The 17,111-nt window shown below is 48.3% G+C and overlaps 1 protein-coding gene across 3 annotated transcripts in view; it reads right to left on the bottom strand.

The window, feature by feature from the left end:
• LOC121295888 (protein sidekick-2-like) overlaps positions 1–17,111 on the bottom strand; it is a 137,822-nt gene that overhangs the window by 14,734 nt on the left and 105,977 nt on the right. For 2 of the 3 annotated variants that reach the window (XM_041221008.1, XM_041221011.1), the window contains 32 exons: positions 16,901–17,034; positions 14,798–14,909; positions 14,304–14,494; positions 13,921–14,004; positions 13,454–13,648; positions 13,236–13,352; positions 12,945–13,112; positions 12,415–12,517; positions 12,126–12,302; positions 11,859–11,995; positions 11,265–11,412; positions 10,717–10,857; positions 10,094–10,275; positions 9,581–9,696; positions 8,707–8,902; positions 8,383–8,481; positions 8,117–8,308; positions 6,004–6,125; positions 5,741–5,850; positions 5,180–5,330; positions 4,689–4,926; positions 3,935–4,050; positions 3,419–3,608; positions 3,183–3,281; positions 2,708–2,902; positions 2,157–2,358; positions 1,962–2,065; positions 1,798–1,868; positions 1,468–1,603; positions 1,027–1,083; positions 453–554; positions 194–309 (listed from right to left, as the gene is read on the bottom strand). In XM_041221008.1, coding sequence (XP_041076942.1) covers positions 194–309; positions 453–554; positions 1,027–1,083; positions 1,468–1,603; positions 1,798–1,868; positions 1,962–2,065; positions 2,157–2,358; positions 2,708–2,902; positions 3,183–3,281; positions 3,419–3,608; positions 3,935–4,050; positions 4,689–4,926; positions 5,180–5,330; positions 5,741–5,850; positions 6,004–6,125; positions 8,117–8,308; positions 8,383–8,481; positions 8,707–8,902; positions 9,581–9,696; positions 10,094–10,275; positions 10,717–10,857; positions 11,265–11,412; positions 11,859–11,995; positions 12,126–12,302; positions 12,415–12,517; positions 12,945–13,112; positions 13,236–13,352; positions 13,454–13,648; positions 13,921–14,004; positions 14,304–14,494; positions 14,798–14,909; positions 16,901–17,034 — 4,501 coding nt within the window. The remainder of the gene's footprint in view (positions 1–193; positions 310–452; positions 555–1,026; positions 1,084–1,467; positions 1,604–1,797; positions 1,869–1,961; positions 2,066–2,156; positions 2,359–2,707; positions 2,903–3,182; positions 3,282–3,418; positions 3,609–3,934; positions 4,051–4,688; positions 4,927–5,179; positions 5,331–5,740; positions 5,851–6,003; positions 6,126–8,116; positions 8,309–8,382; positions 8,482–8,706; positions 8,903–9,580; positions 9,697–10,093; positions 10,276–10,716; positions 10,858–11,264; positions 11,413–11,858; positions 11,996–12,125; positions 12,303–12,414; positions 12,518–12,944; positions 13,113–13,235; positions 13,353–13,453; positions 13,649–13,920; positions 14,005–14,303; positions 14,495–14,797; positions 14,910–16,900; positions 17,035–17,111) is intronic. The other variant, XM_041221010.1, reaches the window with a different exon arrangement.

Below are 17,111 nucleotides of genomic sequence, written 5' to 3' on the forward strand. Positions count from 1 at the left end.
CACATCGGCACTGTGCATCACTGAGTAAGAAATGCAAAATGTACCTCTGCAGCAAAGTTTCCTCCCTGGATTGCCATATAGACAACCGATACAATTACGCACAGCACAGCTAGAACAGAAGATTGCAAAGACGGTTTGGCTGCTGCATATCTAACTCAGGGTTACGTGCCAATAATCTGGAAGGGAGACCTACTTTGTACCCCTGGATATCTCCGTTTTGCGACTCAACAGGGGGCGGGTCCCAGGTGACGTCAAGCTGGGTCGCGGTCGCCGATTGGATGGCTACATTCTGTGGTGGACCAGTGGGAACTGAATGGGGGAAAAAAAAATCAAGCTCACATTGGACCTTAATCACAGCCAGAGCCCTGCAGATGGAGATGGCTGGGGAACGGGTGCCTTTCATCTAGTACCATGGAAGTACAAAGAGATAAAACACAGTAGGTTTCACATACCTGCCTCTCCCACGAAGACTTCCTGCGGCGCGCTGGTTGGCCCCTCCCCCACGGCGTTGTACACGCTCAGTCGGATCTCGTAGCGCTTGTGCTTACTCAGGTCTGCCGAATACAACACAAGCAGGTCAGGTGAGCCGACACAGTCGCTACACTCCACCTGTATCTGCTCTACACAGCCCACATGCGATATACAGTGTGGCAGATTTAACATTATATCCCACAGCCATTGCATAATTTCTGACTAATTCCTAGAGACTATTGCATGCTAATCTACATAATACATCACTATCTTTGACAAGTACTAGAACGGCAGGGATAGAAATAAGACACACCTGAGCTTGTTACCTATACACTGGGGCTAATCAAGCACGTAATAAAACCTGTTATGGGTGAAACTGGGTGAAGTCTTATTTCCATCCCAATTGTTTTAATACTTCTGCAAGGGTAGTTATGTATTATTTCCATAATGATCAACTCTTTTGAATCCTTGGCATACTGAGTTTGTAACCTTCGACCCAGTCCTATCCTAATCATTCATAACAGTACTAAACAAATACAGATCTGGAGGACTTACTGTCCAGCTCGTATTGGGTGAGTGAGGATTCGGTCAGGTTCCGCACACTGTAAGGGGCTGCAAGAGGAGGGAGGAGACAGCCGAGAGGAGCGGAGAGAGAGAGAGAGAGAGAGAGAGAGAGAGAGAGAGAGAGAGAGGGGAGGGAAGGAGATAGGGATAGAGAGAGTAGTTAGTGAGTTAGTGCACAAACAATCTGGTTACAGGGTATCATGGCTGTCAAATTTCTGATTTCTTGGTTACCGTGGAGGGGGAGGGAAGGGGTTTAGTTGCAGGCTGTCAGGGGTTACTGCTGAGGAGAATCAATGGATCCCAGGTGTTAAAGAGGGGAGGCTAGGTAGTGATCAGTAAGAGGGAGGGTATGAGGTGTGGTATAAGGGGTACAAAGCGCAGCAGTGTGGAGGGACAGACAGCTTGCAGTGAGGTATAAAGCGGGTCACTCACAGGTCAGCTCCGCCCAGGTCGCGGTAGGGCTGTTCACTGTCCTCACGGTGAAGCTGCGCAGGCCGTCGTACAGCAGCTCGCGGTATCGGATCTGGAACCCCAACAAGATCCCATTGACATGCTCCTCCGAGGGAGGCTGGAGGGGGGGGGGGGGGGCACAAGCAAGGTTATTCTAGAAACAGATACCCAGCTCTGCTCTACATGCTTACTGGGGCTGATGATACACAAGAAACACTACTATTATTATTATTATTATTAGTAGCAATAGCATCATTTTTCCCCCCAGGTAATCATTGCGTTTAATAATTGGTGTAATTCAGTGAGTTTTACCTGCCACCGAATCAGCACAGAGGTTGTAGTGTGCGGTGTCACAGACAGTATTACTGGGGCTTCGTCCGGGGCTAAGAAAAAGAGAATACAATGAGGGGTAAATACAATTGCACTGCATAATCCAGAACTTCAAACACACTGAATTCAGGACAGCCCACACTCACCGTCCTGCAGCGTGGTGATTGCCTCGCTCTCCTCGCTGAACTCGCTGTCTCCGATGTCATTGGTCGATTTCACCCGGAACTGGTATGAAGTGAAGGGCTTCAGCCTGCAGGAGGCAACAGAGAGATGATGGAATTGCTGTCATGCAATACTCTTACACGCTGGAAACATTACAGCACGGTTTGCTCCTGGATTACCTGTCCACTATGTAAGAACTGGCCTCGTGGTTAACTGAGGCTGAGTGAACGGTCCAGTTGCTGTCCGGCAGCTCTCGGTACTGGATGGTGTAGTAGCGGACCGGGGAGAGGCCGTCACTGCCTGGTTCCCACGACAACAGTACCTTCCGGGCCTGCACGTCCTCCTGTCTGACTGTGGGCAAGCTGGTGGGCTGGGGCCGGTCTGAGGAGAAATGACTGGGGGGTTAGCTGAGCAGCACAAACACGGGACAGCGACAAGCTGCAGAGAAGGACAGTCTGATCAGTTACATTGCATCTCACATTGTAACCGCACAACAACAAGCCCAGGGACTAGTAGGCAAAATGTTACAAAGCATTGCAATGCTAAAGCATAGGTAAGCATTGTAAATTCCATAGAGATATGGTAAAACTATGGCAAACCATGGGCAAATTGTAATGTGTACATTTACAACAAAAAATATACCATGGTAAACTTGTTAGAGGGGATTGGAAGCAGTGTGGTCAAATGGCACTGGGAGACTGAGTGGTATCATCAGGGAACGGTACAGTACCTCTCTTCTCAGTGGTGACCACCAGTGCTTCAGCCGCCTCCCCCCAGCCTTTCCGCGTCTGAGCTGTGATACGGAACACGTACACCAGCTCTGGTTTGAGCCCGGTCGCTGTGTACTGCCGCGCACTGGGGTTCAACACGTCCACCGTTGCTGTGTTGCTATTGGTTGAATTTAGCCGGTAAGTTATCTGGTAGGCTAAATGAAAGGAAGAACAGAGAATGAGAAGAATGAAGGGACTTGGTTAAAAGCAGGTTTAAAATCACCCAAAGGAATACACGGAAAGTGTTTGTACCGGCATCGTTAACCTAATAAACAGTACTAATTTAAATGTGTTATTCAACAGTGGAATCATTTCAACTTCCTAAAACTAGCAAAACAACAATTGAGCTGCTTTTGTTGTTTACCAGCTGAAGAGGGATGGTTTGCTGTGAAGGCTCCCTGGTTTGGGGGGAAGGGTAGGAGAAGTGACACTCACCCAGGATGATGCCGTTGGGCTGGGCAGGGGACTGCCAGATGAGTCTCACAGAGGTGGTCCGGACCTCGGGGAACAGAATCCCCACTGGGGGTCCGGGCACTGTGGGGAGACAGGAAATTCCCAAGTCAATCAAAGTGTATCTTCACCCCCCAGTTTTGATGGACGTTGACTTTTCACTGAAATGTTTGTCTAACTTCTGGATTGATTTTTAGCGGTTTTAAAGTGTGGCGCTGTACCATCGTCCAGGGTCCTCTCCAGTATGGGTGGGTTGCTGGGTACCCCATCTCCGATCCGCGTGAACGCCAGCACCTTGATCTCATACAAGACGTACTTCCCCAGGTCCCTGAGCAGGAGGCTGTGGGTGGTATTCCCCTCAGCTGTCCAGAACTGCAGGGGCAAATCAGAGTCCTTCTCCTTGTACACAACCTGGCAGCAAGCAGATCAGACAGCGGTCACTACAGATCAGCACAGAGATCAGACCATGTGGACTGTACAAAACACTGCAGTCACACAGATACATTGCAACTGCACACCAACAAGCTGAGGGTCTAGGAGGCAGTGTAGTCCAGGGGTAGACCTGAGGGGTTGGGATTAGTGTGCGCTAGTGGTCAGAGGACTGAGAGGCTGAGGGGTAAGCAGTGTAGCTGGTCTCTGCACATCACATGTGTAATTACATCAACCCCACTGTAACAGCAAAAGCAGATTCTCTGTGTCTACAAATGTGTGCCAGATGCAGAGCTAGCACCTGGTACCTTGTATCCGAGAACGAGTCCGTTCCTGTCGGGTTCCGGAACCTCAGACCAGCGAACCAGGATGCTGCTGGAGGTGGTGGCGAAGGCAGAGATGTTGGTTGGGCCGGAGGACGGAACTTTAAAAAAAGATCAAGTATATATAAATACTACTGAATAAAAGCTTTCAGGTGTTTGTTGCGTCTCAAATAACTTAAAATTGGTAAAATAGAATTGGAATGCAGTGTGGTCTTTGAGGTTAGAGCTGGGAGACTGGGAGGGAGGCAGTGTGGCCTAGAGGTTAGATCTAAGGGAATGGGAGGTTGGCAAAGTGGTCTTTGGTTATAGCTGAAGGACTGGGAAGGAGTTAGTGTGGCATACTGGTTAGAGGCGAGGGCACTTTTTGTTCAATTCAATTTAACAGGATACACATTACATTACAGAAAGGGTAACGCTGGCATAGAACTCCGGAGTTAAATTCCAGGAATTTGAGAAATTGACAAAAAATAATCAAAAGCACGTGTAACTTCTTTAACGCATGTGTTTCAGATTTCCTGTTACCTTCAATTTAATTTAGTTACCTTGGAAACCAGACTAGCCAAACAGCAGATAATGGAAAGGTTCCAGGGATAAATGTGTTGGCTTCATTTCAGGGAGAGAGAGACTAAAATCAGATCATTGTGAAGACATGGCAGCCCTGCGTATATCAAGCACTGGAAAGCATACTGAATCAGGCTCTTGCTCTGCTGAGAGCCAGAGGGAAGAACGTTGTGATTACCAGACTCCCGAGTGCGGCCCCTGACTGGCTTGCTCCAAGGCCCGGCTCCGATGCCATTGACCGCCTGCACGCGCACCTCGTACTCTGCCCACTCCTCCAGGTCCTCGATGGTGAACTCCCTCTCCAGCCGGTCTGGGATCCCGTGGGTCAGTGTTTGGCCCACAGTCCCTGTGCGGGAGTACTGCACCCGGTACCCAACAAACTCGGGGTTCCCATTGTACTCCCACTCTGGCAGGGGCTGGGTAGAGGGGAGAGAGGGTAGTGGAGGTCAGTGACACCAGACTCAGCTGCCAGCTGCACTGCACTGCAGTGTGCATCTAGGGGCGTCTTTCTGAAACAGTGCCTAAGGGGCACACATACTTTGTTCTTATATGTTTATATGTTTACATTAATGAATGTTTAGGCTAAATATGTATTAGGACTTTCATGCATGAAAAATTGAAAATAGCTCCTGAGCCCTAGCGATGGAAAGGAAGCTGGCAGGGACTGACCACCCATCGCAGCCACAGGCTAGTCTCACTGGCCGTGCGCAGGGTCACGTTGGCGGGGGCAATGTCAGGGGGAGCCTGCAGGGTCTGGATCTTGCGGGAGGGCTGGCTGGAGGGACTGGTGCCCACGATGTTGACCTGCCGCATTCGAAACCTGTCGGGGAGGGGGAAAAAGGGGGGCTGTTACAGCACAGCTTTTCAGTAAAAAAGAGTCTTCTTGTTAGCATTAAAAAAATGAGAGGGTGCCAAATGTAATGTACTAAGAGTCAGGCTGACAGAAAAGGCCTTCAAATAACCCCAGATTCTGCTAATCTCAATAACGTGCTAAAGAGCACCTTCAGTAGTTTCATCACAGCTGGATGGGCGGTCCTCTAGATAACTAACAAATACTGTGTGACATACAGGCATCCAACAGGTGCTTCGATGGCTGGGGATAAGATCCTCCACAGGGGGTAATAACATAGTGAAATACAATACGCCCTTCTAGCCTCTCAGCTCTTGAGTACTGGGATCCTGGAAGGAGAGTGAGGGAGCGGAAGACTGGGGCTCCTGTTGTCTGCTCACCTGTAGAAGGTGTAAGGGTTGAGGTTCGGCACCTCGAGGGAGCGGGCGTCCGGCTCATTGGAAAGCTGGTGCAGCAAGACCCATTCTTCATTCTCACCGATGACACCGATCTGAGCGCGAGAGAGAGATGTTTACCTTGGTATTGTTGCACAGTATTTGTCAGGTGAAGTAATAATAACAATCTGAAGTATGCAGTGTAGTTGCTGTGCAGTTAAGAGCAGTGAAGGCTCTGTGTATTCACACTCAGGTACAGAGCAGAGTACCTGAGCCTCCACCTGCCACCTGGAGATAGAGGTCTTTCCGTCGTAGCCCGGTTTGAACTGCAGGGTGACCGAGCGGGGGCCAATGTTGGAGATTGCCATGTTGGTGGGGGGGCCCGGCAGTTCTGTGGGGAGAAAACACACAGTCAGGACAGTGAACTAAAGATCTGGCTGGGTTCTCCCAGACTGGTTTAATGTTGTACAACCCCCTTGTGTTCAAAGTGTGGCACTGCAGCACGAAATAAGTACAGTACTGCACTGCACATCCACAAGTAAGCAGTCATCAATGTGCTAAGTCTTGACAAAAAAAACACGGCTTCTTGCTCTGACTAGTTCTATGCCTATTATTTAACCCATCTGAAAAAAAAAAAAAAACACTCAGTACACAGTTTATCACAGTGTACCATATGGGATATAATATAATTCTACAGCGCTTTCAACGCTACTACAGAATACGATAGCATTTGTATTAGCCAGGCTAATACATACTTGACTAATGGCTTCACTTATTATATTACAAGTGTTGTGCATTTTGGAAGATATTTATTTTTGAGTGATTTCCCCATTTTTAAAGTCTCCCCTCATGCAGCACAGCGCCCCCTATACTAAAACCATGCTGTGCACTGGCTGAGTGGCCCCTACTCAGAGTTCTCAATCCAAACCAGTGTCCAACATCAATGCGTTTCGAACAGATTGCAGCTACATCAACACCTAGGACTTCACTTAGGCTGCCACACTGGACAAACAAACACCAGAACAATTCTAAAATACACAGCCTGAGTAGAGGAGAGTGCATTGGGACAGCTAGTTTACAGCCTCCACACAGGACTGATGGTTACTCATGGGGGAAGATGATGGCTGCAGAGGACTGACACATCTAGAAGGCATCAATCGGTACAGAAAATAACACAGACAGAGGGTAGCGAGTGAAGTGTATCTACCGGGACAGCACGCAGGGAGCTGGGCAGTAGGGATTTTAACCAAGCATGGACAGAGTATAAATGTGAATCTGACGGTGTGCAGACAGTCACAATGCACCGCCCTTAAGAGTATGCAATACACCTCTGTACTCTCCTCCCCCTTCATAGTGTAGTCTAACTGTATAGTCTCCAGTGGAATTTTAAACCAAACAATGTGCTGTACTGTGTAACTACTAGAGGTGAGCTCCCACTTAGTGATCTACTGCAAAACTACTTTCAGTACATTTAGGAAGAAAGACTGCGCTCATTACCTGCATGAATAGCACAGCAAAAGCAAGACGCTAAAAAGAAATACAATCGGAGAGCAGGGAGAAAACAACGCAGCTTGTTAAGGGAGCATCTGCAAATTACGTTACAACGCAAAGAAATAAAATAAAAACTTCCGACTTCACAACTTAGTATTCCTGTTGAAACTTCTCATAGTTTCCAAAGATCCCTCATGCTTACCTTGTCACTTCTTGTACGTTCAATAATAAATAGTGTGTGTGAGTGTGTGTGTAAATATATATTGCATATGCACAGAGTTCTGGAGCAACTTAATTGACATTAAATAAATAACAAATAACAAGGATCCTAAACCATCATATTCTATTGTCACCCCTTAAAAGAAGTGTTTGGAAACTATGAGACTTTCTAAGGGGAAGCATTGTGTATTTTAACGTGAGGTTTACAAGGGAGTTCCTCGCAAATCACTACTGGCAGGACTGCGTCAGTAGAATCAATGATGTTACTGTCATTTCATATAACATAGGTACATGGTGGATGAATGGAAAGTAAGGATACTAGGCAGAGAAGAGAGTAGAGAAAATATCAGCAGACACAGCAGATAGAATAAAACAGGAAAACAATTGAAATAAACCAGGAAATAACAATTAAATAAAAGACATTAAATCAAACAAATAAAAAATGCATCCGTGACATGAATATTATACGTACTTAAAGAAGGACGGAGAGGCACCTTCTAACATCAAATTGAAATCCTAAAGAATGCACAACCCAAGTATTATCCCTATTGGCTATTCGGTTCTGCACATGTAATAACGACACACACTGGGGTCCTTCACTAGTGATATACATCCAGGAGAAGATGATAATTGGACTCAGGCAGGTGGTGTGTCTGTGGGAGCAGGACTCACCTGGAGGGACCCCTGAAGAGATGGTGGAAGAGGAGAGCTGCCCCTGGCCCTGGGAGGTCATGGCTGCCACCTCGATGGTGTAGGTGGTGAGGGCGGTGAGGCCCGTCACGCGGTACTGCAGCGTCACGTTGGGCAGGTAGTGCGTCACGCGCGTGTTGGTGCGGTTGTACTCCTCCCAGGAGATGCGGTACCCTGCAATTCAAACAGAGAAGGTGAGGTGCAGGGATGGATGTCTGTGTGTGCTGATAGAGGGGCGAGCTCCGTACCTGTGAGGATGCCATTCTTCTCGAGCGGCTCCCTCCAGCTCACTTTCAGAGATGTGTCCAGGATCTCAGTGAAGCTCAGGTGACCGACCGGACCAGGGACTGCAAAAATAAAAACACGCTCTTCAATCACCAGCAGCAATGCTAGCATTGAAGGCATTGGCTGAAAAGTTTCTTATGCATTGATTGAATGTTTTGAAGCAATGGATGAAAGCTGACAATTATTTAACCCCTGAATTATTTTGGGAGAACTGAAGGTCCATGTGTTTTATTGCACACCACACGATTACCCCCTTAGCTTCAGTATGTTGCACTGGGGTAACTTACTGTCCTCGTGCGTGCGCACGATCTGGGCAGTGCTGCGAGGCCCGTCCCCAGGAGTGGTGAAGCACAGCACGGAGGTGGAATACTCTGTGAACTTCTTCAGCCCTTTGATGTACCCCACGTGGATGCTGTCCTGGAAGTTAGGCCTCACCGTCACCACGGTAACCTCCTCCTCCTGACCCGGTTCCCATGCCAACAGCTGCGAAGGGGAGGAGAAAACAGAGCAGAGGAGTATTGAAGACAGTCCACAATCGCACAAGGCAGTGTGCAGGGATGTGATTTTTGGTCTGGTAAGATACTGGGAAAGTTTCTTGTGACAAGCACCAGCGCTTGGACTTTCTAGGCTTGGTCGTGAGGCGGAGGGTTGTTTTTACTCAACACTGGGGCTCTGGGAGGTGATCATTAAGTTTAGACTATAAGTATCCCTTACTTATATTTACTTAGGATCCTTGCAAAGCACATAGCGTTAGTTGTGGCTAGATGTTGTAATAGGGTAGTTGCATGAACATTTTTTAAGGGCAAGTCTGTGTTCCGTAAGTCTTGGAGACAAAGTAAAAGTCCAAAGACTGGTTTCTGCAGCCAGTGTTAGTTCTTCATCTTATTGTTACAGAAACTGTGAAAGGGAAAGGGGTGGGCGCCATCTAGTGGTGCAGGGGGCCCACAGCAGGCTGTGAAGGGTTAGGGTTCAGGGTTAGGGTGAGGATTTGTGGCAGTAGGAAGCAGGAAATGAGACCTGTTTCTGTATTGCTAACATTTTTATTTTACTGCACAGTCCTAATTCCGAGGGCACCGTGCTGTGTGTGTGTGTGTGTGTGTGTGTGCGTGCGTGCGTGCGTGCGTGCGTGCGTGGAGCCCTGGTGTCCAGGCTGGCGCTCACCTTGTAACCCTGGTTGATGCCGTTGATGAACTGCGGACTGGGTGCGGTCCAGCTGAAGCGGATGGTGGTGGAGTTCACAGCCTCGGCGTGGACGTTCCCCGGGGCCACTGTGGGCACTGCCAGCCACAGAAACAAAGATATAATGACAAAGATTTAATCTTCCTACCACCCTTTCAGTGCCACCTAATACAGTCTACAGAATGTAGACTGTATTACAGTTATATTACTGTAAATAAATAAAAGGAGACAGTGCATTCTGAATTAAACAGCATTATATGATAAATCAACCAATCACAGATAAGGATCTGTCAAAATTCCATTACATCTTACACTTATTTTAAGCTTAACAGTAGTTCCTGACAGTCTACTTACTGTCCCTCTGATAATAAGTTGTGTGTATAACATGTCTCTTATAACATTTTGAAGATAAGATACACAGCATATTAAATGGTGTAAGTGCCCCTTCACTGTAGCTTTAGCAGAGTAGGAAAGCAGCGCTGCCCTGAGTCTCACCTCCCTGCAGGGTCCACTCAGTGACAGTGTGGCTGTGGACCCCCAGTCCAGCCTCGTTGTAGGCTGCAACCTCAATCTCGTAGTTGGTCCAGATGATCAGATCCTCCAGCAGCAGGTTGTTCACATCAGGGTTGGTGATGTTCTTATACTGATAGCCCACCGGCAACCCAGACAGACAGTACCTGAGGAAGCAAGGAGGGTGAGACGGGTGAGCATACTGGATTGGGCAGGATGCTAGAAGAGGCACAGGCATGGCTATAGTTCACTGGCCATCGCCAACAACACTATAGCTAGTTATTCAACAATGCTAGTCTTATTTTGCTTCCAAAAATGCCATTTGGTCTAATGATGTTGCTAATACCTGAACCCTTGGGTACAACATACATGAAAGGATGAATAAAATGAGGGTAAGGAATTAGTAAAGGCTTTGTTCCCCCTGAAATACTCCATATAAAAAAGCACTACAAAAAAATGGTGCAAAACTTTGTAGTCCAGTAGAACCGACATTTCTAGTTGAATTAGAGTCTTTCCTTACACAGGAATGACATTTGAAGCACCTCACATAGACAGCCTAGTCCAGGTTTCAGTGTCGTGTGTGTTTGGTGCCAGGGCTGCTTCCCTACCGTATCACGTATCCACGGATAATGCCGTTCTGGTGGCTCTCGGCTGGCGGCTGCCACTGGATCATGATGGACTGGTTGGTGCGTCCGCTGGCGATGACGTTCTGTGGGGGGCCACTGGGGGGCTCCTCCGGGAGGGACAGTCTGGAAAGAGATTCGACAGCAGCTTTATATTAGAGCAGAGAGCCTGACAGTGAGGGCGGTGGAGGGGATACACTACATTACATTTTATTTAGATTTATCTGGGTTTTACAAAAGCAACAGGTCAAGCATGTGAAAATACAAATCTTTATACCATGGAAATCCGTGCGCTGTATGCTGCATAGTAGAGCTCCTAAGTTTTAGTACCAATAAGCTCTACCAAGGTTAGTAACTCCTACAGCATACATTCCTTGGGTTTACATTCGGTAAATACTTTTATGTGAAAAATAAATGTATTTTTGTGAACCACAAGGCTATGAGTTTAACACACTGTGGTGCTGACTCTCCTGCCTGTCCTTACAGGCACTGGAATACAGCAGTTGAATCAATTCATCAATGTGAAGCCCCACCTGTCGGTCTCCTTGCTGAACTGACCCTTCCCCACGTCGTTGACCGCACAGATCCTAAACTGGTATGAGCGGGCCGGGATGAGGCCGCTGACCGTTACTGCAGAGGACTCGGGTTCGATACTGGCCAGCAGCACCATCCAGGGAGCGTCTGAAGAGCAAACAGACAGGAGAATAGTTCAGAATGAGTGTGTCCCGCTTTCCCTGCTCAGGGGCGGAGCTACACCTTGAGATGAAATCCTGAAACTGAAACGAACATAACCCTAGAAACACAGAACATAATACTGTATAAAAGCAAAAAGGATAAAGAGTATATTCAACATCCACTTACCAAGTAACCCTCGAAGTGATCAAGACTCTTCGGAGGAGAGAGTTAGAGAGAGGGATATAATGCAAGTGCTTGATAAGTAACCAGCTGTGAGTGTAAAATGAATTTGGTATCTTGACACATAAGACTTCAGTTCTATTCCTATGGCAGTTTTTTTTAAATTTAAAACAATGACAGTGTTTAGATCTGCAACTGTTTAGATCAACTGAATAGTTCCCATTAGCTTTACTGTAATGACTGCCCCCCCACCCCTGGCTGGGGGTACTCACTGTTCTCGGACACCTCCAGGATGTAGCGGATGAGGGGGCTGTTCCCGTCGAAGGGCTTGGCCCAGGTCAGGTTAATGGCTCTCTGCTCCACCGAGCTCAGCATTGCTACCGGGTTATCAGGAGCGTGAGGGAGCTGCCTGAAACACACGAGAGGGAGGGGGAGAGGAGTGAGAGGCCAAGGAGGTTGATCGCACTCTGCTGCACTGCTGCAGGCCTACTCCTCGTAATACAGAGAGAGAAAAGATAGAGAGTGAGGGAGGGGCTGACCTGACTCGGAGGTGTGCACTGCGGGAGTCGTTGCCTCCCACAGAGGTGACGTGGCAGGTGTACGTGCCAATGTCTCCGGACCAGGTCTGGGAGATGTGCAGGGTCCCGTCGGGGTCCAGGCGGATGCGCGGGATGGAGTTGGCATGGATCACTGAGCCTTCCTTCTCCCACAAGTACCTGTGTAGAGAAAACACAGTCGCACACACTGCAGGAGGCTGATCAGCCACTCATATTCATGCATGGCTCAACAGTGGCAGAATGACAAGAACATCGGTTCACATCTGCACACCTGACGGTGACGCTGGGGTCGTGGGTCACTCCGCACGCCAGGGTGGCTTTGGTTCCCTTGATGACACTCTGGTCCTGGGGGGGGCTTGTGATCCGGGTTCGTGCTGAAGGAAAAAAACAAGCGGTTACAACAGGAATAGCTGAACCATGGGAATGCTACTACAGTCTATACTGAGGGCTTTACCGGAGACAAGCCTGCACAAAAGCAAGGTTGTAATGCTATCATCTGACTTGCAGGCTTATCAATTCCAACAGTTTTTGTTAAAGGGAAAAAAATGTTCCAAAGCAAGTAAAGAACAGCTCGGACGCATTTTTGCATCCTTAAACTTAAATTTCAATGCATATTTTTTAAACAGTTACAATGCACAGGGTCCCATTAGTTTTATTTTCCTTTGGTAATAACCATACTATCAACTGAATTGTGGTGTGCCCAGTCATCTCGGATAGTAAATGGTGTTTAGTGGATAACGCTTGGGGTCCATTGCATGTATTTGCACTAAAGCTTGGTTTATCTCCGTGTGCGGGTCTTACCCAAGACGATGAGGTCAGCGCTCGCCTCGTCGATGCCTCTTGAGTTGGTTGCTAGGCAGCTGTAGGTGCCGACATCAGAGATGTGGGAGGGGCTGATGAGCAGACTGCCCGACTCCAGCAGAGTGAAGCGGGGGAGCTGGACTGAACCACTGGCCAGGATCCTCTCTCCTGTGGGGTGTGGGGTCAAGAAGAGAAAAATAAAGAGCAAATCAACTGGCAGTCCCCATTGCAGAAGGATAAAAAGAAGACAAAATGTCCCTCAATAAATGGATTATATTTGGGGTACCTCACCTTTCTGCCAGGTGATGGCTGGCCGGGGTGCTCCTGAGGTCTCGCAGTGCAGGATCACTGACATGCCGTCAATCACTGTGCTGTCAGAAGGACCCGTTGTGATGTTCGGGGAGATGCCTGCATGGGAAAGCACAACGTTACTGCAGCCGTTAGCATTGAACCAGCCAGTCAGACTGAAAAGTGATGTCAACACGGAAATAAGTAAAGTTTCCTCGTACTGGTGACGGCGAGGTAGGTGTTGGTCTGTACTTCTCCGGCCTGGTTACGCGCAAAGCACTGGAACATTCCGGTGTCGTCAGGCAGGAGCCCGTTCACCTGCAGAGTGCCGCCCGGCAGCACGCGGTATCGAGGAATCTTCAATGATCCAATAGGGACCGCGTCCTTGAACCAGAGGATCTCCGGTTTCGGCACACCTGCAGAGAGAGAGTAGAGAGAGGAGGGAGAGGATAGAGGTGGAGAGAGAAAAGGGAGGGAGGAGGGAGGAAGGAAGAGGGAGATAGAGGAGAAAGTAGGATAACACTTTCCTGATCTATTGTTTGATTTGTTTGTGTCTGTGTTTAAGAATACTGTGGCTAAAACTTTTTGCAATGGGATTTTGTGTTTTTTTTCTAAAAAAAAAGACGTCAGTGTGTCTCTGGAAGTGAGAGCCAGAGATAACGGTCCGTCAGGAGTGTGAAGGCCTCACCTCGGGCCTGGCAGGGGATGTCCACCACCTTCTCCATCTCCGCAGTGATGTGTCTCTCGGGCTCCTTCACAAACTGGGGTGGCTCTGGAGGATCGGAGACAAGACAGGCAGTCAGTGGAGGTGAGGAACAGCTGCTTTGTCCTTACTCTTGGACAGAGGAAATGGAACAAAGACGGCAACGGATTTCTTCTGTATATATAATTGAAGACAGCTCATTACCTAGAACAGAATCTTATCTAGACTAGAAAGGGTGAATTATCTAGAACAGAGGAAGGCTATTACCTAGAACAGCAAACATACATAGAAATGGTACACTAACAATAATGTAGGCAAACAAAATGACTAAGAACCCAAAAAAGAAACAAAACTAAAGGTTACAGTACCTAGAACGTGGAGGTAGGCCCCGGCTCTGACCGAGGGCACACTGCTGCTGCGCAGGACAGCCTCGCACTCGTAGTGTCCAGACTGATGCACTGTTGGGCTCAGGATGGTCAGCTGGCGGTTAAAGTCACTCAGACCACTGGTCACCAGGACGCCATCCTTCCGCCATGCGATACTCAGCTTGATAAGGGGCCTGGGGGAAAATAATAGGTGGGACAGAATTTCTAACTAAGCCACGCTGCTTCCCTTCCAGATCCTCAACTAAAAACTCGGCCACATTGCCTCCCTCCAAGGCCCTCTCCCCTGGTCTCTAGGCCACACTCCCTCCTCCCAGTCCCTCAGCTCTAACCACTAAGCTACACGGCCTCCCGCCAAGTCTCTCTGCTCTAATCTCTGGGCCACTGTCTCCCTGCCAGTCCCTCAGCTGTACTCTCCACACTGCTCTCCCCTGCTGTTTCAGTCCAGTCAGAACGGAGAGGAGGAGGGGTTTCCTGACCTGGCGTTGGCGACACACTCCATGGTCACCTCGGAGGTCCCTGAGGTCACGCTGGTGTTGCGGGGGGGAATGATGATGGCGGGGGCGATGGGATCAGCGGGGCCACCCACGTCTAACAGAGAGAAACAAGCACAGGGATCAGACACTGAGGGGTCACTAGCACTTCAATACCTTAGCATTTACATCAGAGAGAATAAGGAACAAAATGGCCACTAGAGGGCTCCCCTGTTGTTCCACTGACAAGCATTCCTCAGATTTCTTAGTTACAGTGCTGCTTATTATGCTTGACCATGATCTGCACCACCCTCCTGTCAGGATCAGATAGAAATCCCTCAGTAAGCTTCATAAGGACTGTATAGGCAGAGTAAGCGTCAGACAAAGATTCTCAATAAACCTAGCATATTCAAGTATACTGTATTATTGGAACAGATGGTTCCTGACACACTGAAGCCTTCAGAGACAGGCAATTCCAGCAGAGACAAGGTTGAACTCTGGATACTCCAAACGTATGTGTTCTAGGCTTTACAATATGCATTTACTTTGGTTTATTATCACATCTATCTTTAACATGCTTGCCTACCCTTGACCACACATTTACAATGCTTCTGTGCTTTTACTGTGGTGTGCAACAAGGATTGAAATGTACAGTCACAAAGGTGCTAACTTTTGCAGAGTCACTTATAGTTTATAATCTCATGTCTGTTGCTGTGACTCAGACACAAATAGGAGGAGGGTGGGTGGGGCCCCCTTGCCTTCTCACACTGTGGCCCACATCTGTCTCTCCCTCCCTGGTCCCTGACTGCATTGCCCACAACTTGTCCTAATAAGTCTGTGGGCAACGGCACAGCGGGGAAGGAGAGAGAGACTTCAAGTACACACTCCCCGTCTCACTGACAGGAGTCACCTTTCACAGCAAGCTTACAGTGCAAATGGGAGATGCAGCTTTCACACAGCACAAAGCGCATGTCATCAATTTCATTTGCATAACAAAAGTGGGAGCTACATATAGATTTCAATTGTCGTCCCCCCCCCCCCCCCCCCCAAAAAAAAAAAATTACAACCAAAGGCAATCAAAATCGCCATGATGGGGAATCTCTGGTTTCCTTGTGCATATGCCTAATTGAAATATTATAATTTTGATTATTTCTCAAATAGACGAGGGAAGAGTCCTTTTTTGCCCATCCCTTACTGTATCAGCACCTTGGCTTCTGCGGCACAGGGGCCTCTCGCTGTAGATTAAAGCCCTCTTGATAAATATCTTTAATTCCCTAGCACAGGGACATTCCTCTCTCTGGAGTGGAGTCTGCTTGTCTCCCTGCCTGCTAAAAGGACGCAGCCTCTGAACAAATGGCTTCCAATAAACGAAATAATAAGCAATTCAATTATCTTCAAGCAAATAAGAAATGTCTGCGTGCGTAACAAATGGCTGCTTCATAGAGCCGCGTTTAGCCCTAAGTGGACAGAGCTGTGACAGGGCAGGCAATCGGATTAGGGCTGCCGCCGGTACAGTTCACCTTGAGAAGGGCTGTGGAGACTGTATTAAAATGCCATTTGTCAGCTGTGACCAGCAGAATGCCGGCTCTGGCAGCTCTTAAACTGAAGTGCACTCTGCCCAAGTGCACTGAATCAGCAACGATCAGCAGGGTGAGGAGGCACAGAGCAGGCACGGGGTGGGGAAAGACAGAGGTTCATATAAGCTCAGGACCCTCTGGTGTGCATTGTACAGCACAGTGAATTGTGTTCCGAGAAGGATATATAGCTTCATATTCACATGCCCTTTTATGACACATGCAGCTAGAGTGTTCTGATGATCAATATTAAAATGTATTCCATTTTCTCCCTGTTGTCTGGGAATTTATCTGTGCTTCCTGATTCCAGAGAAATCATGTGTGACTGTGAGATTTAACCTCTGTTGACATCCTGGTGGAGCCAACGGTTCAAAGGTCACGCCATCTGACGATTTCTCTAGGAATCAAGAAGAAAAGACACAAAGTCAAGTCCAAGGCTTTCTCCCAGCAAGCTCACAAACAGCACGGGGCGGCTCAGAATGGCAGCTTCCTACAAGGTACAGACAATACAGAACCACTAGGAGGCGTGTCTTACTCTCCACGGTGAGCGTGATTGGCTGGCTTGTCTTGTTCTCTCCGTTCTTGTCGTTGACCGCTTGCACGTAGTAGCGGCCGGTGTCCGGAGCCACTGTGGACAGGATGACCAGCGTGTTGTCCAGTGTGATCGCTCTGAGGAGAGAAGAGGGGCGTCAGTAAGAATTAGGTTTTACAGCAGGTACCCTGGACCTATGTGTTACCTTGATCAC

Source organism: Polyodon spathula, chromosome 20 (assembly GCF_017654505.1).
Source record: "Polyodon spathula isolate WHYD16114869_AA chromosome 20, ASM1765450v1, whole genome shotgun sequence".
NCBI classification, from domain to species: Eukaryota; Metazoa; Chordata; class Actinopteri; order Acipenseriformes; family Polyodontidae; genus Polyodon; species Polyodon spathula.